The following is a 25,593-nucleotide window of genomic DNA, read 5'->3' as shown; positions in this document are numbered from 1 at the left end:
CCTAACCAATATTGCCAAGCTGTTATGAAGGAAATTTGAGGCTGGTTTTAGGGTGAAATTTTTGGGCAAGAAAGCCCAAAACTGCATGGTCCCTAATATACAGTACTACTGTACTGATGATACACTAAATGCAAGATGAAAAATTTGCAATACAATTCATCACACTTGTCAAACTTTTCCATTATACGGTATGATTCAATTCTGTCTTGGAGCAGTAAATTTTGAAGTACCAAGTGATACACATAGCACTGAGTTAACCAGGACAGATTTAGGGAGGTACTTTGGATGAGAGAGATGGCCAAAATTAGGAGTAAGACTTAAGAGTGGTACAAATCAAAATACTCCACTAGTTTTAATAGAAGGAAAGACCCTGACTGGTTGACCCATGCCCAACTAAACAACTTACTACATACAAGAACAGTCTTTCAAAGAATTTTGAGATTCATACTGGGTGTCCCTGAGGTTCCTATATGGACATATAGTTGAGATAAACATAATTTGACAATGAACCAACATATTCATATAAATGACAATGAACCAACATATTATAAATCAAGAATTAATACAAAAATTATTGACTGTGACCACATACATTAATATATACAGGGAGATTAAGTAGCAGCACTGTTCTTGCGTTTCTTAGAGAATTGATATTTCCTCAAGCTGACTGGAGTGAGTCTAGCCAACATGTCATCATAAACTCCTTTATTGCTCCTGGCATTGCTCTATGAGTAACAACATGGCTACATTAGCTATTGTTACCTCACAGCTAATACATATTAGTGATGATAGGTAGACACTAACACTATTCATTTTATACAATAGTACTCAGTTATCCTAACACCAAACATCAAAAGTGATTGTAGAGTATTACATTGTTAGTGTGCATTCTATTAGAATTAATGATGTCCCATTAGAGAAATTGAACAGAGCTTTTCTAAGGAATGGGATCCACTGCACCACAAAATAAGAATTTCACATTTTTGACCTACTTTTTCTTGAAAACTAGTGGCTAAGCCAGTTTCTTAAACAGCATCTTAAGTGGGAATCCAAGCCATTCACAAGCTTACTGACTAATCATATGGGCAGCTGATTTTAAATAAGCTTTAGATCTAAATGTATATAATAATGATAGTGCAATATGTGTGACCCACTGAGCGAAAACCCGACTTGTTAGCATAATTCTGTTTTAGCTATTGAAATACATTGGGTAAAAATGAGTGCTACATAAATAATTTTATGCAACGTTTTAATCGCTTCAGTAAACAGTGAATGAAGACTCGAATAACCTAATATAGCAGTGGATTTGCCTCTTCATGGAGAGTAAGAATATCTTTGTTTTCATTTCTGTACCATGGAGCAAACATGAGTTACGTGTGTTTGTTTATGTTGCAGTAAAACGTAACTTTATTGTCACCGTTTTTAAGCTTTAACAGCATTCTTGCTTGATAGCATGGGTGTATTTAAGTCTAAAACTGTACCTTGATGAATGCCCCAGTTCATTGTGAATAGAATGGCACAAGTCCCATCTCTGTAGCCCACTGCACTTGAGAGTTATGATCGATTAAACAAGTGCCTGTAAATTTTTTCCATGTACAAATCGATTGTTTCGCTCTTCTTGTTATCTATCGCTATAACTCCAAAACCACTTACCAGAAATGGTTGAAACTTTAACAGTCCATTGGTTGTTCCCCCTAGACAACAAAAATGTCATAAAATGAAATTCGAGTAAAATGCAAACAAATCGGGTTTTTGCTCAGTGGGTCACTTATGCTAAAATTTAGTTGCCCCCCTCCCCTTTATACTTTAAAACAGCCAAATCCAATTACGATCAGAAATATGGCAATTTGTTAGTCTGTTGCCGACCATTGCTGTAAGCCCTGTAGTCAATTTTATCAGATTAGTGAACTATTTCATTTCATACACAGAGTCTAGTAATACAACATACACTATATGAGCAGTCACAGTTGCCATTAGAATTAGCAAGGATGTACTGAATCTAGGGCTGGGATGAATATTTAAATTCACCTTCGAACATTCACTAATAAAATGTCTAAACATTCGAAGCTTCGGTGTTAGCTTTCAAGTTACCGGTTTTCTTGTATTTATGCACATCCTTCTTCAGTTTTATCTTTCTAAACCTATTTATTAAATTTTTAAGCATTTGAAAATTACATAGCAGCAGTACTGAATAACGTGATTGATTGATTGCGAATGGGCGTGTTCACTATACTGCATGCATAGGTAAACACCAAGTAATGGCTAAAAGTACGTTTTCCATGCATTATCTATCACTTTATAAGGTGTTTTAAGGCTGCAACTATGGTAGCACGCTGAACTGTGATGGTTTAAAAGTGGGTGTGGCACATGAAGATTGATCGTGAAGAGACGAACATTGATCACACAAGAGGAAAAAGCAGCTGCAATAAAGATAACGACATTTATTTGTAATTCTTTCGTAGACTATGAGTGCATTACGAAGCTTCGAAGGATACTTTTATAATTCGAAGTTTACTTAACCTTCGAACCCATGAAACATTTGAAGCTTTGTCCCAGCCCTACCTGAATCAATAAAAACCGACCTAATACTACCAAGACTTACTCAGCTCTACTGAAAATTCTTAAAGACTATGCAAATACCTACACTAACTAAATGTTAGTGATGTGTGATACGCCTTAAACAGAGTATTTGCAGTTGTGTATCTAACAGCTGTATAGCCACCGATACGTTATAATATATTTTTCTACAAGAGCCCTTAGGGTCATCATTTCACTAGGGCTCTCACGATTAATCGATAATATTGATTCGATTAATCGATAATAATGATTTGATTAATCGATAATATTGATTATTCGATGACAAAATATAACCGATTTTTTAAAAACTTTGTAATCGATTAATCCTGTAGTATACATGTCATCAATAAAAATTCTACGCCTTTGCTCACTACAACAAATAGAAAGGCCTTTTCACTCTTCCACAAAGCGCTATAGTTATGAGAAGCCATACAGCAGCACATGTAAGTACTGCTACTACTGCTAAAATATTCTTACACAGATCTTCTGAAAACAGTAGCTGTTATACTTGAAGAAAATGAACTGCATCACAGGAAATGATATTCTTTGTACAGTATAGCAGCCATGCATGGAGTAATCCAGACAAGGGAGCAATCCAGACAAGGGAGCATGTATTTAAAATATTTGTGGTGCCTAATTGTCTGGGTTGTGTAATAAGAGGCCACACCACCATACTAGGTATTGCTGTGCTTTATAGCAAAAGTTGCATCACTTCTCTTTTCTCAATGCTACAGTACACCTCTAGTTGGCTCACCACATCCATGACAGATTCTGAGCTCGTAAAGATGCCATACTGCAGCCTGTAAGTACTACTAATTGTAACTACCTATCAACTGCTGCCATTCCTTCAACTCTCCTACACTGTTATTCTGGTGGTGATTAAGTGTGGCTGATGCTATATGCATGATGTTCACTACATATAGATTAATCGATTTAATAATCGATGATTAATCAATTAATAAATTAATCAAAACTGAGAGCCCTACAGTATTTCACACCCATTGCCCTGTTATAGTACAAGCTTAAAAAGAGTCCAGGAAAGTGATAATCAACCCAGCTACACTGTTATACTGGAAAAATACAGACCTTCATGGAAATACATGGGTGGCTGATATATTTCCCCATTATTTAGTACCAGCTATTACTCCATTACGTATTGGAATATTGAAATTTACCTTCGAATATTCGCTTGTAAAATGTTTGAATATTCGAAGCTTCGATGTTAGCTTTCAAGTTACAGGTTTTCTTGTACTTACTAACATCCTTCTTAAGTTTTACCTTTCTAGTCCTATTTAATAAGTTTACAAGCATTTGGTAAGTGCATAGCAGCAGTACTGAATGATGCGATCGATCGATTGCAAATGGGCATGTCCGCTATACTGCTATCATGCATAGGTAAACACCAACTAATGGCTAAACGGACATTTTCCTGCAATACTGTATCTATCACTTCATAAGGTGTTTCAAGGCTATAACTATGGTAGCAAGCTAAACTGCGATGGTTTAAAAGTGGGCGTGGCACTCGCGAAGAGACGAACATCGATCGCGCAAGATCAATAAGCAGCTGCAATAAAGACAACGACATTTATTTGTAATTCTTTCATAAACAATGAGTGCATTACGAAGCTTCGAAGGATACTTTTAAAATTTAAAGTTTACTTAACCTTCGAACCACCAAAATATTCGAAGCTTCGTCCCAGCCCTATTGCGTATATAACTAGCTTAAAGAGTCTAGGAAACTGGTAAACAACCAAGCTACACTGTTAAATTGTACCTTCACATTTTGTGATTGTACAATCAAAATATCAATATGCAAGCATGGTATTTGTATTCAGAGTATCGCAATATTCCGATATATTGATATGTATTGCACATCACTACAAAAATTAATGAAGAGATGATTCATCACTTATATATATGTACCATCTCAGCAAAAAAGTGGTGAAAGAACTTATAGCCAATATACCTCAATTATATGATACAACAGCACATATTTACACACATTGTGTATAAACAATACCTTTTCTTGTAGTTTTCTGTCACATTTTAACAAAAACGAAATTGCCTGCTTAGAATTCTTTTCAGTAGCCTACACACAATAGTAAAAAGTTATACAATATACAATTACTTGGGACCTGACACACAATAGTATATTTCTGATAAATATGATTTCCATGACAGAGTAATGGATATGTGGGTACACTATAAACAAACTTATAGAACTTTGCGTGGGCGAGATCAAAGGAAAAGATGTACTTTAAATTTCATAAAGTACACTCTCAGCCGTCCAAATGCTTCATCGACCACAAAGAGTGCTTTATTGCACCGCAAAGAGTGCTTTGTTCGTTCAATAAAGCACTCTTTGTGGTGCAATAAAGCACTCTTTGTGGGCAATAAAGCACAGTTTCCCACATGCCTTAGTGTAGGCTAATAGCCTACGGGGCTCGCGCCAGTATGACTAATCATCCAAGCCAGTGAAGGCTGATAGCCTCGCCGCGCTGAGTGATCAATCACCCCAGCCAATACGAGTTCCACCACTGGATTGCTTTTATAGACATACCTAAATGCTTCGATGATGGGCGGGAGAAGGTAACGTTGCTATTACGTTTGTTAATGTAAACGGACAAGTCCTGGAGATATCACGGAAATACTTCACCATGTGACTCACAATAGAATCGATTGTGGGTTGCAAACAAAACCTGCCAAAAGACACAATGAACGTCTACTATGCCAAACTATGGTGAAATACGCGTGAGTTACTTTGTTAATCTAGTTTGTGTGCGTTCAGGCTGCTAATAGTTTGTGCAATGCTTGTTAATTACGAGTCTTAGTGTATGGTGAAGCTACACGACTAGAAAGTTCCATAAATCATTTAAAGCATAGCCTTGCTCGTGCTATATGAAAAATAAAGTACGAGGCGCGCGGCCGAGATGCTAATAAAGCACTCGGCTTCGCCTCGTGCTTTATTAGCATCGAGGCCAAGCGCCTCGTACTTTATTTTTCATATAGCACGAGCAAGGCTATGCTTTAACATATACATAAAGTACTTACCACTTGTATTGGGCTCCTGTTCTCATGATCAGTAATAGAGAAGTTAGCTCCAGCCATATGCCATGCAGTTAATGCATCAACATCATCTTCAGCTGCTGCCCTGTAGTTAACAATGACATAATTATGACACTAGTACAACGGAACACTCTAATCCTAATCAAGCAATCATTACTACTAGATGGGACATGACAGTTGAAGTTGACAATGCTTCAGAAATCAGTAACTGTAGTTATTGAAGCAACAAAATATTTTTTTCTGTCAAACTTTGTGTTTTTAAAAATATTTTATTGTTTTTAAGCAGCACATAACTACATTATTTATGTAGTTGATATAACAAACATCCATTCTAGAGTTCACAATATCTGTATAAGAACTCTATTACACACAAAAATGACACACACTGTACACCCATACTTGCACAGCCTGGATGCTATATCACTGGAGGATTCCACCAAATGTGCACCAGTTTGTAGGAGTAATTTGATCACATCAAATCTTCTGCAAACACAACACAGTGCAGTGTAACAAATGTATCCATAATAATACGTAATTACTGTACATAACATGTAAATAAGGCAGAACCTCCATTACCTGAACAAGTATGTACTAGTTCAATCATTACTGAAATCAGATACAATGCTTACCAGGATTGGAAATGGAAGCCATTATCTGTGTACAAAATCCCCGATGTTACATCTCAGCCTTTTTGATGTTACCTGTGTTTGCCTTGCTGTGTTAGTACAGGAAACTCACTTTCAGTATAAAGGCTGTATCACACCTAATAGAGTAGTTTGGCTGCAATATACTAAGGTAAAATATTTCTGTGCTGGTTGTAAACTTTGGTTTTGTAACCATGTCAACCAAAAATGCTGGTTGGCCTTGATGAAACATGGGCTTGTATTGTTTTTCACCGGTGATTATTTATTTGCTGGCCACCACTAATACAGTACAGCATTAAAACCGGGTTACTAGGATGACTCACTGACCAGGATAGCAATCCAGGTCAGACGGATAGCAATCCAGGTCAGACCCGGATTTGACCCAGATTAATTAAAGCCAAGGCATGCACTAAGAGTTATGTTTTGGCTAGTCTCAAGCGAGCGAGACTACGTTTTTAACGTTTGATTAACGTACAGTATTGAGTAAACGAGTAGTTATGTGATAACTAAGCCAGTAAGTTTATAATTTAAAATCAGTTAGTGGATTTGGTTCCACATATCTACAGACAGCAATTGGGTGTGGCTTCATGTATACCTAGTATTACACTATCCCGATATATTAAAGTGGGTGTGGCTCACAAAGAACTTATCCTGCTGCAAAACTAGACTATAAACAACTCGTACAACAACAACAATCGATTAGTGGGCATGGCTTTACTTAAGCTTGCAGACAGCAACGGACATGGTTTTGTACTACAGACTGCAGTTACTAATAAATGGGCGTGGTTGAACATATACTTGTAATGTGATAAGTGGGCGTGGCTCATGAAAGAGCTGTGTGACTAGCGTCAATAAGTTTCCACATTGTCAAACTAACGATTTCGTTTCTCACGCGATCCAATCTGGGTCAGACCCGGATAATCTGTAACCTGGTTGACCTGGATGACCCGATCCGGTTTCAACGCTGATACAGTAGGTACTGTCCAATTTATCCTTTAGATCTGCTCTGCTCTGCTTTGTACAACAGTAAGAGGTATACATATCAAAAGATGATACCACTTCCATTTCCAAATCCAGTAAGTGTTAATGAGCTAAAGAGCTAATCTGCTGAGCTAAGTGTCAAATAAGCTAAGTGATATATAGACAGTTAAACAGTACATACCCAAATTATATATATATATATCAGTTCCAAAAATACTCTAATTAAGCAATCATTATTCTTACTGTTCAGAAAGAAATAGGGTACATCATGAGTCTTGTTGTACTACTTTATGACAGATGCATGTCTCATAAACATTCCTCACAGGCATTTACAAGTAGCTAGCCAATATACAATTACTGTATGCACATGTATGTACAGTACACATGCTGAATCAGGGGTTTACTTTGAAACAAGCAGCATTTGAACACCTTTTTATAAGAAAGTATTCTAATGGATCATTAGCTGGTATTTATACTCTTGAAGCTTTTGTTTTCAAGCCAAGACTAGAGCAGCGAAGAAAGTGTACTTCAGTACTCTGCTACTAGTTGTATCCCATTATCACTGGGACCACATACTATTATCACAGGTAAACTGAGGTACTCTTGTGTGTACAGTATTATAACTTTAGAGTGAACTTACTTGAATCGGATGGCATCTGTTAGAGGGGTATGGTCAAACCTGTCCCTCACATGTACCGAGGCACCATTCTCCAGTAGCAATTGCACTGTGTCAAGATGACCCTCACAACACGCCACATGTAGAGGTGTACGACCATCATAATTTGCCACACTGAAATCACCACCCTTCAATAGAAACACAAATACCATTATCTCGGTAAGAAACTACTGACATGCAGTAGGGCTGAGCGATTGTGGCATTTCACTACTTTTACGATTGTAGGATGCAACATATATATCACGATTATAACTATCACTGTTATAACTCACATGCATCAATAGCATCGTGTATGCTCAACTTTGTATGAAATATTTATTTTAACAATACACTGTACAACTGTTCAACACAATTAAGGCCCAAGGCTTAATACAAACAGCATAATGAATAATAGTATCTTAGAAGTTCAACAGTTTCTAACAGATACTGTAAGCTTTAAACTACCTAGTAAGATTTATTCACACAATGAACTGTCTCAGAAGTCTAGTCTTGTTTTCTGGATTGTGTATATTCTTCCACAACAGTGTGTGCCTCCATTTTTAATTAACTAATACACATGTGATGTCACACATCACGATTATTTATAATACACATCAACATCACGATGTTCAGAGACAATCACGATTAATCCCACAATCAATATAATCTCCCAGCCCTAACATACAAACACACATGAATGTATACATGTGTACACATTTCAAACATACATTATATAGTTACACAACAGGCACGAGTGCTCTGCCTGATATAAATGCACAGGGACAAAGGCGAGTGCATTTATACAGGCAGAGCACGAGTGCACATTGTATAACTGTCATGTACCACTCACCTAATAGGTGGGGAGAGTCTCACAAGACAGCTGCAACTCTTATAAAGGCATTTCTAACATCGATTGTGGGTGACCGAGCCTAACATTGCGGTGACGTTCCCTCTACAGTACCATAGCCACCTAAGATATTGCATTTGACTAAAGCTAGTATGCTGTTCGGCTCTCAATCATCGTGTAGTGCTCATCATATGTGATCAACTCGAACGCCTGTGATTGTTCTCTCAAAGAAAAGCAGCTAAAAAATGGTCTAAGTAAGCAAAACCTAACTAGTGAACCACTACTAGTCTAATTATTACTATCTAAACTTGAATCTAGTGGCAAGACAAAAACTAGCTGCCACAATCGAATGGTGAGGATTACTTAGAATACTATAATAGTTTTATTGACTCATTGTCGAAGATGAATTACGGTTTATAATTTAGGCTAGGATGGCATCAGACTAGTAAGACTATCAGTATGTTTATATATATGTGGGCTAGCACTGTGTTGGCTTTTTCAATCGCCATTAGCTGCTTGGTTGACCTTTGATCCGGTGATGTTTGGTGATGTTATGGCCTCACAATCGACTTTTATATGTTAGGCTATAAAAGAATTCAAGTGAGTTGTGAAGCATCTTTCCATATACTAGGTGAGGCGTCATAGGGGCATCAGCCGCCAGTACTTGTGCAATGCTGCACAAAACCGCAGCTAGTGCAATATCTGTATATTGCACTGTGGTCAGTGTATTATAAGTTATAATGCACTCATTGTGGTCTGCAGCAGTTTGAACTGCCCACGTAGAGTGGTACATAGAGACATAAACCTGTACATACACCATCCATGACATACATTATGTTTACCTGTTTCCTAAAGTCTTTAAGAGTATCATTGTCTCCTTTTGATGCAGCCATACACATCAAAGGAGGAAACATATGTCTACGAAGAAGATGAATTTCCTGGTAGGCAAAAAACAACACAATACATTACAGGTATACATTTTCTTGATGATTTCTGTACTACCAATTCATACATACCTTACTGGTACTGATGTGTAAGGCTGTGGCTATTGTTCTGATCAACTCGCTATCCTTTATTGAAAAGTTGGGCTCTGTGTCATCAAGCACTGTCAGCTCTCCACGAATGTTTTGTAACAATAACTGCACACATAACCAAAACTAAAAGTTAACAATTAATTGCAGCTGTAGTGAAGGGTATAAAATACATAGGTACTGCAAATGAAATGACCACACCACACTAGGGTTGGGCGATATTTAATTTGTGACATGTGATTATTGCATGAACCATTTAATGATATAGCATGTGAAAATTGAACACAATAGCACGTAGTTTGAAAAGTCTGCAATGACAATAAGAGAATGCTTGTTTTCACTGAGAATTAGTTTATTAACACAACTTCTGTGCTAACAAGTTAATCGGTTAACAATAGAAGTGTATCAAATATGATACATAGAATAGACACAATTAGATAATGAGATTTGTAAAATATGATAAATATTGCCTATGTAGTAATGAAGGCTAAATACATACAATAATTGTATTGAGGAATTTGATTAGACGATATTGGTGATTTATTGAAATATCACCCAACCCTACACTATACTAATCACACAAAAGCAAGGCTTCCAGTAGCTGCACAAAGCAAAGCAGTGCACCACTCAACTGGTGCTGGAAAATCCTCCTGGAGCAGGTCTAGTAATAACTTGCAACAGTAGCAACTGGGTACTAAGGCTGGAACATTGTGTGTGTGTGCGTGTGCATGTAAACAGCTCGGCCAGGTGGGGAGAGTACAGGCAATACTCTGCCCATCTGGCTGAGCTGTATACACACACATAAACGCACACACACTACACATATGCACACACAACACACACATACAAAGCAAAGCCTCTGGTATCTGTGTGAAACACAGCTATTGTCACCCAACAAGCCAGCACTTAGGTGCCTGTGATGACTTAGGCATTCGAGTCTATGCAGGCAAATCCTCTTGAATCAGGACTAGTAACCTGCAGGAGGACTTTCCAAGTCCCATAGATAGAGGCTGTGGAACACAAAGTTCTGCAATGATCCCAACACCTCTAACCAATACAAGGACAGTTTGACACTTGCTTTGCAGCTGACATAAGGTCACCAGGTCCCCCATTATATAGCTAGGTAGACTGGAACAATGTGAGTAAGGTTTCTTGTGATAACCACAACTATATACATCACAAAGCATCGAACCTGAAACCTTGCGATTACCAGGCCAGTACTCTAACCACTTGGCTATGTTGCCTCACACACGCACGCACGCAAACATACACAACACACTACGTACACACATTTAGTCACACTAATTACATACATACCAACCACACATAGAACACAACACACATAGCAACATTACCGATTTCCGTTTCTCCATGTTGTAGTCAATCCTACCTAACAAATAGGATAATTTGGTTAAAGCGGCTTCAGGAGTCATATCTGCTCCTTGTAGTACTCCAGCTTCTTTCAACACCTACAGAATATTCATATACATATGTAATGACAAAGTCATGAATCCACAGGTGCACACTGTACAGGATATTTTTACAAACATAGCATGAGAAAGAAGCAAGTTTGCTATAGTATGACATACCTGCAAGTACGTATACACAATTGATAGAATACTCTAATTGAACATTCGCTTTCACAGTAAGGTTGCAACTGAGGATCAGCTGCACTAAAACACTAGAGATGGCCATAAAAGTAAATCCAACAATACTGTATAATATTAAGACCGACAAACTACCACATCAACTGATCACCTAACTATACAGTGTACAGAAATTTGACTCAAATCTATTTGACTTTTGCAGACACAGTATATAGGTAAAATTTATTCTAGATAGTGCCCACTACAGTGTATACACACATACCCTTCCTGCAGCATAAGCTTGTGTTACATGCCCATTGGTACATTGTGTACAGTTGACCACTAGTACTCCTCTATCAGTGGCCTCCTTCAAGTCTTCAATCAGATCCACCCTAGAATCAGGTATGTTGCCACTACCATAAGACTGTAATACAACTCCTTGCATAGGCGGCTGGAGAAACGCTCTTATCTGCATGTGAATATATTTGTGGTTGCATTAAAACACTTTTGCTAATGCTCACAGTGGCTCTGGTTATTCCTGGGAACAGTCGCAGTATACCGACATCTTTCACCATATTTGTGTGGACGTGGAAGGAGTGTGTGTCACTGCAGTGTCTCACTGAGTCCCAGTCAACTAAAGTGATCAAAAATCAAAAACATTAAACTGAATACAGCTCTGTGTGCTTCTCTAAACATTACAAGTCATTCAGTAAATAAACTCTCCTACTAGGAAGTACTACCGTAAATGCCAAAAGATTGGCGAGACTTAAGTTTGGTAAATTAGGATGCAAAGCAGGTTGGTGGACAAAAGTTTGGCAAATTTACAGTACCATGCAGCTAATATGGAATTATATACTGAATAGCTGACTGGCAAGCGAATTTCCTTGATTTACCGGATTCACTTTAGTTACTCCAAACTTTCGTCATTTACGGTAATAGGTCAACCTCATGAAAATGCTCAACTACAGACTTAAACACACAAACCATGTATGAGCCCTACTGTAGCAGCCAACACCATAATAATGACCAGTAATATGAAAGTCACTTAAAACAACTACTGCAACTGGAAAACGCACTAAGCAGAAGTAAACACTTGTTCTAAAGTTTTGTAGCAGAGTCGTATTTCATTAGTCTTTGATAATAGACAAACATATTCTTTACACTGCATGTCAATTTGAAGCACTAACACCCTGTTCACACTACCTTCTAACCTGGGTAGAGCATGGCACAGCTCAATACAAATTGCAGTGTGAATCAATCGAGCCATGCAGAACCGGGTCTAGCACAGCACGACAAGGAGAGGTAGGCTGGCACAGGATATAATACAGTGTGAACACATTCTGAGCTGGCCAACTCAGGCTAACAATATAACTTGTTTCTATTGGCCACACAGCAAGTGTATTCTATGTTCTAAAACTGTTCTTCAAATGGCTACGACATACACAGTAGTTCTGGTAGACTTTGTGACAGTTATGCTCGAACGAGTGTTAATATTCCTGAGCATCCACTAGTAACCTGAATTCAATAACCCGAGTTGAAAACACTCTGGCTAACGCGGGATAGTGTAAACAGGGTGTAAGCTTTCAAGCACTTCAAAAATAATTGTTTAAAGTGATCCCTATAGGTACACTGTCCTGGTATGATGGTGATGACATCCCTGTATTATACACTAGCATGCATGCAAACATTATAGACATACTTTTAATACGGACATCCATCACTCCTAGTGGCGATACGTTGGGTGAGGAGAAGGCATCCAAAGACACGGAGCTGTTCTTAATACACCTGTTACCTCGAAACAACTTTGAGTTGAAATAGATCATGACCTATGTTGAGATAATTATTGTATGGAGTATGTGTTTCTACAATACGTACACTACATCAAAACAACTACTCACCACTCAAGCATGCACCCACACACCTGCATGCACTCTCAGTCCACGCTACACATATGCATAGTCTCAACGAAGCATGCACGTACGCAGACCCGCATACACACATGCATATGTGCGCACACAACACACACACCTCTGGTATCACATAGTGGCCAGCCACTAACAATGCACCAAGCATGTTATCCCTGGCGTCATTCCTTAACTCCACCAATGGAACCTAAATGAACACAAACAACATAAACACATGCAATTTTATTACTAGGAGCAGTAGTAGGATGGGTACTTGTTCACTAGCATACAAATGGTAAAAAATTATTATAAAGTAACAATACCCACAGGTCCATTACTTACTTGTGATCCAGTGAACACAACTGATTTACCAAGACATTCCAACATGTAGGACAGAGCAGACGCAGTATAGCACATCGTGTCTGTACCATGCAGTACCACAAACCCATCAAATTGTTTATAGTATTGTGAGATATCATTAGCTATGGTGGCCCAGTCAGCCATATCAATATTAGAAGAGTCTAGTACTGGATCATACTCCTTGATACAGTACAATATCCTGTAGTTGTGACTGGTGAGCCTGTAAACAATTGTGATGTGTGTTTAACCATAATAGTCATGTTGAAACAATACAAGGCAGGATTATGATACACATACACATTCATAGCATAACTGAAACCACCAAAATTAGCAGTGGTCAGTGAACTGCATTCCTTATACCATTTAGTGTAAGCAGTATTGTAGTGGTTTTAATTGTGTTACATCCTGTGGTCCAAAAGTGATGAAAACAAAGAGACTCAAATTAGAACCTAAACACTTGGTCCAAGTGTATTTCTTAGAGGACATCTTGATAATGCAATACTATTGGTTGGTCCCAAGGAGTCCACAGCATACACAGATTTCACTGTTGTACCCACAACAGAAAGATGATACATATCAGAGTATGGCAATCACTAGTGACTTTAGCCATCATAATGTAATCACGTTCATTGTATGTACCCATGGAATGTTCATGAACAAGATGAAATATTGAACTTTACAGTTACTCCACTGGCATCCCTATTCCTTAGATCACTTCATTGTTCCTTGCCACATGTAACATATCCGTGATCTTTGTACAGCCACTTACATAAAAAGGTCAGAAATTAGGCAACCACATTAGACAGGTTTCACTGTAGTTAATTATTTGCAGGAACAGATTGTTTTCAAAATACAAACAAGTGGTATGAGGAGGGGTTGCTCTAATAACTAATGTACTATGATCTGCGACCACAGTCAAGGCAAAAGGGCAATGAACAAGGATGGTTTAACTGTACATGACGGACAATGATCAAGCTGCTTTTCTAGCATGGTAAAACCGTGCGAGTTAGTAGTGCATGAAAATAATAGCAAAATTAAATTTACGGCAAGTCAGTGGACAGGTTTTAACTGTGGTCACAGATGATAGTACATGTACAATGTGTCCCTTTGTTGAATGTACTACTAGAGCTGAAACAAATATCAAATTCAGTAATCAAATAGTTTCAACAGTACAACAAGCGAATAATGTCAACTGTCATTTTGTTTGAATTTATGAGAATTGAATAGCAATTCTCCATTTAAAATTCCATAATAGTACTTCAAATATACTAGAAATATCTTTTGAGAATAATATATTTAATTACATCCTTGACAAAATCTAGTCACAAATTGGTAAAAGCATAGTTGCATTTGAATTGAGGTATTTGAATACTAGCACAATCAAGCGAATATATGGGTGAAGCAAAGGTTTGTTTCAGCTCTATGTACTGCTACCATAGCAGCACCAACCATTAGCACATTGCAGCATGGCTTTGTCATGTAGCTGGAGATGGCTTCGTAGCCAGCTGCTACACTACTACAAATGAAGTGCATCTTTTAAACCTTATATAGCTGTGTTATATTACACACACAAGAAGCACATGTAGTGACAAACACCTGCAACTTACGGTAAGGCTATTGGTGGAAATGGAAACTCATCTGATGAGAACTCGTAGGCTTTATCACAGAGTGAAGATTGTGAACGAACTTCCTTTTCAAAAAACCCACAAACTGGCTGGTAACCTACAGTAAACAGAACTTCATTTTTACTGGTTAAGTTGTAAAAGTTATAACCACACCCTGTACACACTTCCATGCACGTACACACGGTGTACTTTAATGTTTAAACAATTTAACGCAATAACTTATTTTGTATACTACTACATTGTTGTAAGTGAAGCTTCGCTCCCACAATAACCTTTGGGAGAATTCGGCTAAGCCGACACAGAATCTTAATAATATATCGCCATTTGTCATCACCGTAGTCAAAGTTATTTTTACCTTTATCAGTTTTTCTGGATCCTATACTCCCTCCAGTGTTGATCATTAGCACCCTTCTCTTCTTCAACTGCTCAGTATGAGGCTCGTTCATCTTTGGTCCCAAACTCCTCAGCGAAATGAAGGTGTGTGAAGGGATTGTTGATGACGTATAAGAAAACGGAAAAGAAGCGCGCGAGAAAATATACATTTCCTGTTTCCATAGCAACGCCAGGAATAGTACTCTAATTAAAGACCATACTCAATGGCATTAACCTCGAGGCAAATCAACCAGCAGTTCACTATTTCATCTCCTGCTCTTATGAAGGTGTGTTCGCTCTCTTAATGCGATTGCATTGTCACCCTCCACGCCCTGCACTGATGCGATATTATTAGAAATCTCGTATTGCCCAGCAGCAAGCATTTCAATGTATTTAAGAATTTCCAGCAGTTTAGCACGTATGTGTTCAGTTTGCTAGTAAATTATTTGCCTAGCAACGTTAATTGCAGGCCCTTTAAGTGACAATTAAAAGTTAATGCCTGAAGCCAAACAAGGTGTCAAAACTAATCATTGTTGTTGAAAGATTATTTTTACATGTACCTTGCAGCCAGTGAGCGGCATCAAGAGTGTGTATAAAGGTGAATGGGTTTGGAATGAGGTCACTCAAGATATACACTTTGTCAGGTAAAACAATACCTTGATGTTTGAAGTTTTAGTATGCAATGTACAGCAAAGATGGTGGCTGCATATCATACAGAGGTATTAGAAAGAAGCCTATCACAAGACACACTTCACGCAAACAGTAAGTTATCGTGTAGTTATCATGTGTGTAGGAATGAGAGCTGGTGTAGCACACTGAAATTTATAATGTCATAGTACATTGCAGCTGGTTTGAGGGTTCCAATTGATATTTGGTGAATTGCTGTATACTGTCCCTTGGTTAAAATCAGAAACTTTGGTTGGATAGCCAGTATTCCTCCTTAAATTCTTTAGATGTCCCGATACTCGTTTTGCTTGCAAGCCGTCAAAGATCAGGCTCTCACAGATTGGAAATATTTGCACCAAATTCTACAGTATTTAAACTCTTTTATGCAAGTGCCAGTTAAATATCTGTTGAATGAATTGTGTCAAGGTACAGCTAGTAGAAGCATATAATGTCTTTCCCATATGTGTTTGAAGAATAGCTTTACAGCGTATACGTATGTGATTACATTCTAATAGTAATAAAACTGACATTTCACTGCTATTACTGATAGGCTGCCACCTCCAGTGTCTAATGGTGATGTACAGGATCATTCTGTACCAGATGATGAAGTGGACAGGGTAACATCTAGCAAGCAGGCAGCTCTGGATCATTCTGGTATGAGCAGTGGACGTAAAACTACTAGTAAAGCTGAAACTATTGAAGAGCAGCTAGTCAGCCTGGATGACGTTAAATGTATGTAGTGTATTTTGTGTGCGTGTGTGCGCATGTTCTCATGCACGTATCTGCGAGTGTGAGTGTATCAGCATAGCCAAGTGGCTAGAGCAGTGGCTTTGTAATCGAAAGGTTCCAGGTTCAATGTCTGGTAGCATTATTCCCAGTCTACTGTCTGGTAGCGTTATTCCCAGTCTACTGTTGTTGTCTTCTTTACTCACATTGCTCCAGTCTACTCAGCTGTTTAAATGGTGATCTGATGTCAACTGGGGAAGCAGCCCACCCAGTTATATAACATCAGTGGGTACCTGGTGTTAACTGGGGAAGCAACTGTGGGTACTACTAGTACTCTGCGCTGACTCTTAGCATCTGAGCAGCACACAGGTGTCCCAGTGCTGGTTCACTGGGTACGTGCAACCGTCTAGCACAGTAGCTGAAGCCTTTTTTGCATGTGTGCGTGCGTGCATGCATACATGTGCGAACACACACTACACACACATCCACTACACACACATTCACTACACACACACACATACACTACACACACATGCAAAAAATGAAGGCTTCAGCCACCATGCTAGACAGTTACACCGACCCAGTGAACCACCACTGGCACACCTGTGCACTACTTAGATGCTAAGAGTCAGTGCAGGCAAATTCTCCCGGGAGGACTATTAACCCACAGTTGCTTCCTCAGTTAACACCAGATACCCATTGATGTTATAGACCTTGAACCTGGAACCTTTCAATTACCAGGCCACTACTTTGAGCCATTTGGCTATGATGCCTCACTCTCTCTTTCTCTCTCTCTCACACACACACACACACACACACACACACACACACACACACACACACACACACACACACACACACACACACACACACACACACACACACACACACACACACACACACACACACACACACACACACACACACACACACACACTCCCCATCACTTCCATTATCCCACTTCCACCTGACTGTAATTAGTAATTTTTAAGTCTATTGTTATGTATGTATACAATGTTTTATTACTCAACTTGTGAGCTTGCAACTGATACACACGAGGCTCTGGAATAGGCTAGCACAATCACGCCTACCCAGTGAACCACATTGTGCATTACTCCAGTGTTGTAAGCCAGCACAGAAAATCCTCTTGGGGCAGGACTAGTGACCCACAGGAGGCTGTACCATGTCTGGTATTAACTGGGGAAGCAAATGCCAACTGTCCATGTCTCATACAATGGGTGAAGGTCCAGGAAGGACTTCAGGTGTCCTCATCTTCACCTGTGAGCCAGGTACCCATTGATGTTACAGCTGGGTGGGTATACTTTCCCAGGTGCCAACAGGTCACTAGGTCCCATTCAAATTCCGAGCAATGTGAGTAAAGTTTCTTGCTCAAGGAAGCAACTGAGAAAATCCACACATGTGTAGCAAATGCCCAGATTTTCTTGTCTCAAATAATGGGTTGATTGGGTCTCCTAAAGACGTGGCGCCTTCTGCAAGTTACTAGTCCTGAGGATTTTCCTGTACCATTGACTGTTTATATTTACTTGTATGCCATTTTATTGTGTATATTTGAATACATAGCTGTTGCAGTTGGAATGATTGCAGATAAAGTTGTCAGAAAAATGTCCCAACAATCAATACAGTTATTTGACACTTGCTACAGGTACAGTATGTGTGCAGTTGAGTTAATGTATTCTGCTACTACACTGGCAGGTCTGAGCAGGTGGATACCTACCTGTGGGACACTATTGTATACTTCAGTAGATACTTGGTTGTCAGGGAACTGGAAATGGATAAGAACCTGACAATGCCAGGGTATGTAACTGTTATCACATGAATAGTTTTGTATCCCTGCTTGCATTGTTGTTTTCCGCATTGCATTTTGTTTCATCGGTAGCTGAATGTGCAGAAGTATTGTATTCTGAGTCATGTGAGCTATTTATTTAATTCAGGCATCTATTTAATTGAAATAAACAGAACCCATGTTGTTACGACGTTGTATGATAATGCAGTCATGAATGTCAGTAAACTTGTAGTTGAAATGGGTCACATTGTTGTATGCAATTACTGACATAAGTAAATCTGTTTTTAGGGACATGTTCATGATAAGGGCATGCATTTAGACAGCATGCTACAAGCTACAATGACTTTTGTGTATGTTATCTTTTTTTGTATTTTAGGGATCTTGGTCGAAAGGTCAGAGAGAGTTTAAAGAAGGCAAAACGATCTCAGTCAGTAGCCATTAACAAACTGGCCCAGTCCTACTCTGTACTAATACTAGCCATTGGCCTGGATGATCAACACCACTCAATGAAGGGACGGTATGTAACTGAGAACTGCTTGTTACAAGTTGTACTCCACCTGTAATTTATATTTTGCTTGCTAAATTTTCTAATAAAAATTCTGATTGAACATTTGCTACACAATAACTTCATATTCTCTGCTTATTTAACAATTCCCTTTTCGTTAATATTGTGATTTACACAGGTTACAAGCGTCAAGATCAAAACTTGACTTGGAATTATTTGAAGTGAGTATGCTGTACATTTCTATTACATTAATTTTGTACGTGAATCAAATTTTGTTTAGGCTATATATGAGTTTGTGTTTTATGTCACATGGATTACTTTGCACAAACGCCATTGGGAATTGATTCATGATGAATTAGGAAGGTTATTTCACTAATTTATTGTATGTACTTCAATTGTAAAACAAATTAGGATATTCCGAACTGATGCGTTCAGGAGTGTTTGTCCATCACTGGAGATGGTCAGCTCCTCACACAATATCACAAAACATGAGACCACAGAGTTATCTGGTAGCACTGATAATGGAGACCTAGTTATCACAGAGGAAGATGAACTGAACTTACTTGGTGTCAAAACTCCTGGTCAAAGCAGACGACCTTCAGTAAAAAGTACCAGGTCCACTAAATCAGCTACCCATTATGACAGACATTGTAGTAAATCAAAAAGACCTCCAGTGGGATCACTAGGAAAGTTAGTGTATCTATTCACCATTGTATTGTATCAATATCTTTGCCTTCTCCATAGTCTTAGGTCTCCAATAATTGTTTCTTTGCTACCTAATTCAGTGGAACATGCATCAGTTCTACTTGTGACTCCTCAAGAGCTGTAAGTGAACTGTATAGTGCATACATTTAATTTGTTTCACTCAACAAATGTACATTTGTACAGAACGTATAGCTTGTTTTATAGTAGCAGCTACGTACATACTGTAGGTACACTGAAATCTTAACCCCTGGGGACCACTAGGTATTTTGATGACTGAAAACTATATTGGCCACTAGGGGAATTTCAAGTCAAAGAACACTGGCAGGAAGAAAGCTATTTTTACATGTTAAACAGTACCAGCAGCTGTTGTCCCACAGTGGCTTGGCAATATTGCATCACATCTGGAAGAAACAAGGTCACAAAATTACTACGTATTTCTTATATTCAGAGATATGTAACCCGGTACCCTTTATTCCTCTCTTGAATTGGCTGTAACTCACTCATCTTACAATGTTTTCCAGTTGCATACAATTGTTTGCTATTTCATAATGTTTCCCATTTATTGTATGGGAGCCATTAATTGAGTGTTTCCCCAAAACATAGAGTCTAGTAACCATTGCTTGCTTAAGTAAACAAATACCCTATAGTTCTGTATGGTGATGTGCAATGTGTGATATGTATCGAAATATCGTGATAATTTTTTTTATATCGTGATAATGATATAGAATCTTTATGTATATGTTAAAGCCTAGGTATAGATTTAGATATAATTAGAGAAAATGTACCCAAGATGTCATTGCACACTGTACTTTTTTTGATAAAAGAGCTTGCAATGTTGTATGCTAGTCATGTACCATGTTATATTGTACTTCTAGTACATCAGTGCTACAAGTACCATCAGTGTAAATACACAAAATGAGTGATGAGTTTGTATATCATGATATATATCGTATCGTGATTTATATCGTATCGTGATTTATATCGTATCGTGATATATATCGTATCGTGATATATTGTGTGCAATAATTGTGATAGGAAAATATCCTATATTGCACACCACTAGTTCTGTGTATGCACATGACTGAACTACTCCAATAGACCATACTTGGTGATGTTTGGTGAAAAGTAGTATGGATAGTATAAGGGCTTGGTGTAAAATAGTTTTATTGCTATTAGGGAGGATGACAATTGTGAGAGTCATATTGGGATCATTGGGAAGCCATTGTCAAAATTTGACACAGAAAGTCTCACAGAGATAAACAATGATGATGATGATGATGACGATGATGATGGTGAAACTAGTGTGGTTTCATGTAGGGCCAAGTATGTGATTACTGTTATTATTGTTTTGTTTGTTGTGTTATCTTGTCATCTTCAAACAGATCATCTGCTACATGACACTAGATCACTGTGTGTGCCGTGATCATCACATATGTGTACTGAAGTAACCACAGTTGTCACATGTTCCAGAACCTACCATGATAATGTCCACTATAATACTGTATGTCTGTGTAGAGTTAGTGTTGTGGTTTCTGTGTATTCCAATGTATATATAGCTAGTGATCTGACTGTTCAATTAGAGAGTATTTTCATAATTATTATATTGACACACCTAACACCGTTTTGTAATCATTTTATCTGTTCGTTTGTGTTTAATTCAGTCTACATGCTGCAGTTAGTTCTACTGTGCCACATGTGATGATTCTATGATCAACCTGTAATCTACATGTACTACACGTGCTGCTGTGTTTGAATAAACAATCACATTTTAAATTTGGTGGCTTAATCACAACTTCTTGCAAATTTCAATTCATTAATATTATTATCCCTCAAATGTTGTATTCGTATAGCTATCCCCCTTATAGCACCTGTTGTCTATTTAGTTTCTGATGTATATGAAATAATTCACATAATATAGTCAAACTATACAAAAAAAATTCTTTGTTAAAAAAAGATATGTACAAAATTTAATTATGGTATAAAATTACATAATTATTTCAATATAAATACAATTCCAGGATAAAATTCAAAAAACGAATGACTCCAGTGTAGATTTGTAGTTAAAAACACATACGTATGTGCCCACATGCAAAAGCAAGCCTGTATATTCTCATACATGTTAAATTACATTTTACAATAAAAGAATATAGTATCATTTCTGAGATACTGAACTGCTTCAGTAGTCATACTGAGATCATCATGACAAATAAACGTATCGTTAAACCAAACAAAATAACTACTTTTCTCCTTCATGAGGACCCTCTTACGTCCATTGTCCTGAGAGTCACCGGCCACTAGAAAATGTTCACTATTTTTCCTCTGATTCAACAACTTCACCTCAAAGTCTCCCACCAGTGGCCACATTAATAGATTATCATAAGGTCCCTTCATTAGCAGTAGCCCAACGGATAAGTGATCGGTACCTAAACATCCCTGGAAACACAGCTTGTATCCTTTTGGGTGAGTATAAAATGGCTCACTGTACCAGTGAATTTTACCTTGTCTTTTTTTCATGTATTCAGACATTTTTACAAACACTGGCAAAACTTGATCACTTGATGGTAACTTTGATGAACGGGAGTACAGTGTTGCCAGCCAATTTATATCTGGATTAGTTAGTATGCTTTCAAATTGCTGTGTGTTGTGGTATAATTTTGTTTCTAACTCAACGATCCTGTTGTAAGAAGCAGTTTCAATCTCAGTGATCTTTGCTTGTAGTTTAGTTAGTGTTGCCTCAGTACTGGCTACTAGTGTAGTACACTCTTCTTGAGCTTTTTTAAGATCATGACAAGCTGTAGCTAGCTGTTGTTTGGTGTCTGTGAGTTCCTGATTTGTCATTGACAACTTTTGCTTCATAAAAGACAAATGTTCCTCCATTTTCTCTTTGTTGTGTTCAGTCTGATTCTTACGAGCTACTCTCTCCTCACAACCCAACTCATGATACTCACAATGGATTAGCTCCAGGGAGCACATCTTCTTGTGTTCTTCAACATCATCTCTTGGGACCTTTCCAACCTCACACTTGTTGGGACAAGGTACTGGCAACTTTGGACACTGCTCCTTGTGTTCACTGTCAATGAACTGATGTTGTCCAGTAACATGGCAATGTTTGCAGTCAACCTTACGATACAGACAACCTATTTTGGCATGGGTAGATAGGTAACATCGTTGTAAAATTGTTCCACAATTGTTAGTGCAGGTAACTTCTTCAAGTGGACAAGACGTTTTGTGCTTGCCGATGTCCTCACGAGGTATACTATCTGAGCATTTGTTGGGACAGGATACGGGGAACTTGGGACACTGTTCTTTATGATAATTCTCTATAAACTGACACTCTCCAACAATGTGGCAGTATTGACAGTCAACCCTACGACGTAGACACCCATCTTCAACATGATTGGGTAAACATTGTTGTTGCAGCACTATACTGCAATCATTTGAGCAGGTTACCTCTTCAAATTGGCAACCATCCTTACTTGCAAGATGATTGGCAATCTCACTCATTTCACCCTGCCAGTCACAGCCTTTGTCCTTGTTAGTACAAACCTCACAAAATGAAAATTCCTTGCTGAGGCAAATTGGGCAAACGTTGTAAGTGTCTTTCTGTGTACCTTCTAGACAACACTTACAGATTGCATGGCCACAGCAAGTACTAGTAACAGACACTTCACTCTGATTGTGGCACAATTTACACTCCATTGTTCTGATTATAGCAGTGGGCGTGGCCATTCTTTCGTGATTGCACCTGAGCATGATGAACTTGACACGTACGTCATATGTAGACAGCTACTTACCGTTTCTTACTAGTACTACTGCGTACGTATAACCGGTATAACGTATATCGTCTATGAAACTACACACGCCATTTTAACGCGCAGGGCGCTTATCAATTGTATATAGCTTGTTTATAAGCGCTTATGCTCTTATGATCAGAGGGAATTTTGTGGTTAATGTAAAACTAAATGGTCATAATTGTTAAAGCAGCTGGCCTAGTGTACTCTTAAGTGCTTCATAGTGCTACATTTCTCTTATACTGTTATAGTTTATTCTCTTGTAGCTCATCATTTTCGGTGTAGCTTTCTAGCTAGGCTCCGCTGGGAGCTGACTGTTAACTGATATGGTCCTCGGATATGGTTTATTATACTCAGCAATCATAGGGGTTTGTTAAGAGATGGTTGAACCTTCCTCGAAATTGCATTCCTGGAATGGTATTCACCTGGATATGATGATTTCCCCTTTTTACCTCATCTGAAGCAGTCACTAAGCTAAACTCTCATATTTTCTGGCTGTTGAGTGGTCAGTTGACCCACTGATTGTAGAGCTGTGATATTTGAACTAGCCAACAGTCCAGATGTTTCTTCCACTGTCCTTAACTCTTTATCTGCTGCTAAAGCTTCAGTTGCCAACGTTCCGCACTCTGCCGAACCATGCATGTCATAATTTACATATCGTACTCACATTGATTATTGGGAATCAAAATTCTACCATTAACTAACTGTCCAAAATATATTTTTAGACAATGTCACTCTGGAGCAAGATTGTCCTTTGTGGAAGAAATTGATGTATGGCCTCCCTGAGAAACGAACAGCTGTCCTTCTTGCTACGTGATACTCTACCAACTCCTATGAAGCTAGCTATCAATACTAACCCTAAATGTGCCCTTTGTCAAGTTCTCCAACCCACATCTTGACTGGATGTCCTGTTGCTCTTGACCAATACCTGCATGTAGACGTACGTATACCTATAGACCCTTTGCGGCTACATGCTCCTGCACTTATGAAGAAAGTAACCATCACTGAACAACACAACACTTTAGTGAAGAGAGAATGAACAACAATGAACTATTGCAAACTTCGAGTTGATATATATTAATGTAGGACTCTTTGTTCATATCAAAGTATCAAAATCCTACAGCCCTATACAACTGATTTCATTACAGCTTATATATATAAAAATAGCCGCATTACTCTTGTAATCAGTCTGGCTAAAATCACAAACAATATAATATAGTATTCACCGATTTTGTCCACTATACTGTTCTTTGTCCCAGACTGTACTTGTGGCTTGCTAGACTCAGGCTGCATGTTGCTGGGGACCAAGTCACCACTGGGTCTGGGATTTTATGCTACATTTTTCAGGTTTTAGTTACTCTGAGATACATGTTTCTGACTCACAAAATTTAAGAGCCTTCTCACAGGTTCCTAGTGGGACAACATTTACAGAATAAAAAGTATAATTATTATGTGGAACAAGTCACCAAGCTGTACCTATGACATAGATACTATAAGGCTATAGTATCTATGCCTATGATATTTAATTTCTCTCCTCATAAAGGAATTATGTGCATTTCCATGATAGCTATATACAGCTTCTAACTATATAGGCCGGTTGTGACACACATTTATACGATGACACGCCCCCAGTGGGCGTGGCTAGTCTCGCGTGATAGATGGTTTGTGTGGGGGCGGTAAATAAACAGGTTTATTTGCCGCCCCCACACAAACCGTTTGGTAAATAAACAGGTTTATTTGCCGCCCCC

At 38.3% G+C, this 25,593-nt stretch overlaps 3 protein-coding genes across 3 annotated transcripts; 1 reads left to right on the top strand and 2 right to left on the bottom strand.

Moving 5' to 3' along the window:
- Positions 1-494: 494 nt before the first annotated feature.
- On the bottom strand, positions 495-15,805 carry LOC136269323 (L-asparaginase-like). The gene is made up of 15 exons (XM_066064874.1): positions 15,632-15,805; positions 15,259-15,373; positions 13,634-13,871; positions 13,416-13,499; positions 13,087-13,213; positions 11,909-12,021; positions 11,671-11,856; positions 11,157-11,270; positions 9,787-9,909; positions 9,613-9,708; positions 7,909-8,072; positions 6,043-6,126; positions 5,629-5,728; positions 4,598-4,666; positions 495-725 (listed from the first exon to the last, which is right to left on the bottom strand). The coding sequence occupies exons 1-15, from the start codon at positions 15,720-15,722 to the stop codon at positions 612-614; spliced, it is 1,818 nt and encodes a 605-aa protein (XP_065920946.1). The 5' UTR covers positions 15,723-15,805; the 3' UTR covers positions 495-611.
- LOC136269334 (protein phosphatase 1 regulatory subunit 36-like) lies at positions 15,797-21,728 on the top strand. The gene is made up of 13 exons (XM_066064889.1): positions 15,797-15,935; positions 16,216-16,292; positions 16,339-16,410; positions 16,865-17,046; positions 18,622-18,703; positions 18,754-18,855; positions 19,221-19,361; positions 19,528-19,570; positions 19,630-19,712; positions 19,761-20,039; positions 20,094-20,174; positions 21,231-21,377; positions 21,437-21,728. The coding sequence occupies exons 1-13, from the start codon at positions 15,873-15,875 to the stop codon at positions 21,450-21,452; spliced, it is 1,368 nt and encodes a 455-aa protein (XP_065920961.1). The 5' UTR covers positions 15,797-15,872; the 3' UTR covers positions 21,453-21,728.
- Positions 21,729-21,998: 270 nt separating this feature from the next.
- LOC136269328 (TNF receptor-associated factor 4-like) lies at positions 21,999-23,963 on the bottom strand. The gene is made up of 2 exons (XM_066064879.1): positions 23,849-23,963; positions 21,999-23,799 (listed from the first exon to the last, which is right to left on the bottom strand). The coding sequence occupies exon 2, from the start codon at positions 23,781-23,783 to the stop codon at positions 22,179-22,181; it is 1,605 nt and encodes a 534-aa protein (XP_065920951.1). The 5' UTR covers positions 23,784-23,799; positions 23,849-23,963; the 3' UTR covers positions 21,999-22,178.
- Between the last annotated feature and the right edge of the window lie 1,630 nt (positions 23,964-25,593).

This window comes from Dysidea avara, chromosome 10 (genome assembly GCF_963678975.1).
Source record: "Dysidea avara chromosome 10, odDysAvar1.4, whole genome shotgun sequence".
Taxonomy (NCBI): Eukaryota; Metazoa; Porifera; class Demospongiae; order Dictyoceratida; family Dysideidae; genus Dysidea; species Dysidea avara.
Note: the sequence above shows the minus strand (reverse complement) of the source record. Positions and strands in the feature narration are given on the sequence as shown.

Bases quoted from the DNA above. Each gene is read 5' to 3' on its own strand.
- LOC136269323 (XM_066064874.1), bottom strand. From the start codon at position 15,722: ATGAACGAGCCTCATACTGAGCAGTTGAAGAAGAGAAGGGTGCTAATG. The intron at 13,872-15,258 runs GTAAGTTGCAGG...AATTGTTTACAG, and splicing joins TTTCCACCAATAGCCTTACC to GCTCACCAGTCACAACTACA. The intron at 12,022-13,086 runs GTATGTCTATAA...TGATCACTTTAG, and splicing joins GATGGATGTCCGTATTAAAA to TTGACTGGGACTCAGTGAGA.
- LOC136269328 (XM_066064879.1), bottom strand. From the start codon at position 23,783: ATGGCCACGCCCACTGCTATAATCAGAACAATGGAGTGTAAATTGTGC.
- LOC136269334 (XM_066064889.1), top strand. From the start codon at position 15,873: ATGGCATTAACCTCGAGGCAAATCAACCAGCAGTTCACTATTTCATCT. The intron at 16,411-16,864 runs GTAAGTTATCGT...TATTACTGATAG, and splicing joins AGACACACTTCACGCAAACA to GCTGCCACCTCCAGTGTCTA. The intron at 19,713-19,760 runs GTTATTTCACTA...AAAACAAATTAG, and splicing joins ATTCATGATGAATTAGGAAG to GATATTCCGAACTGATGCGT.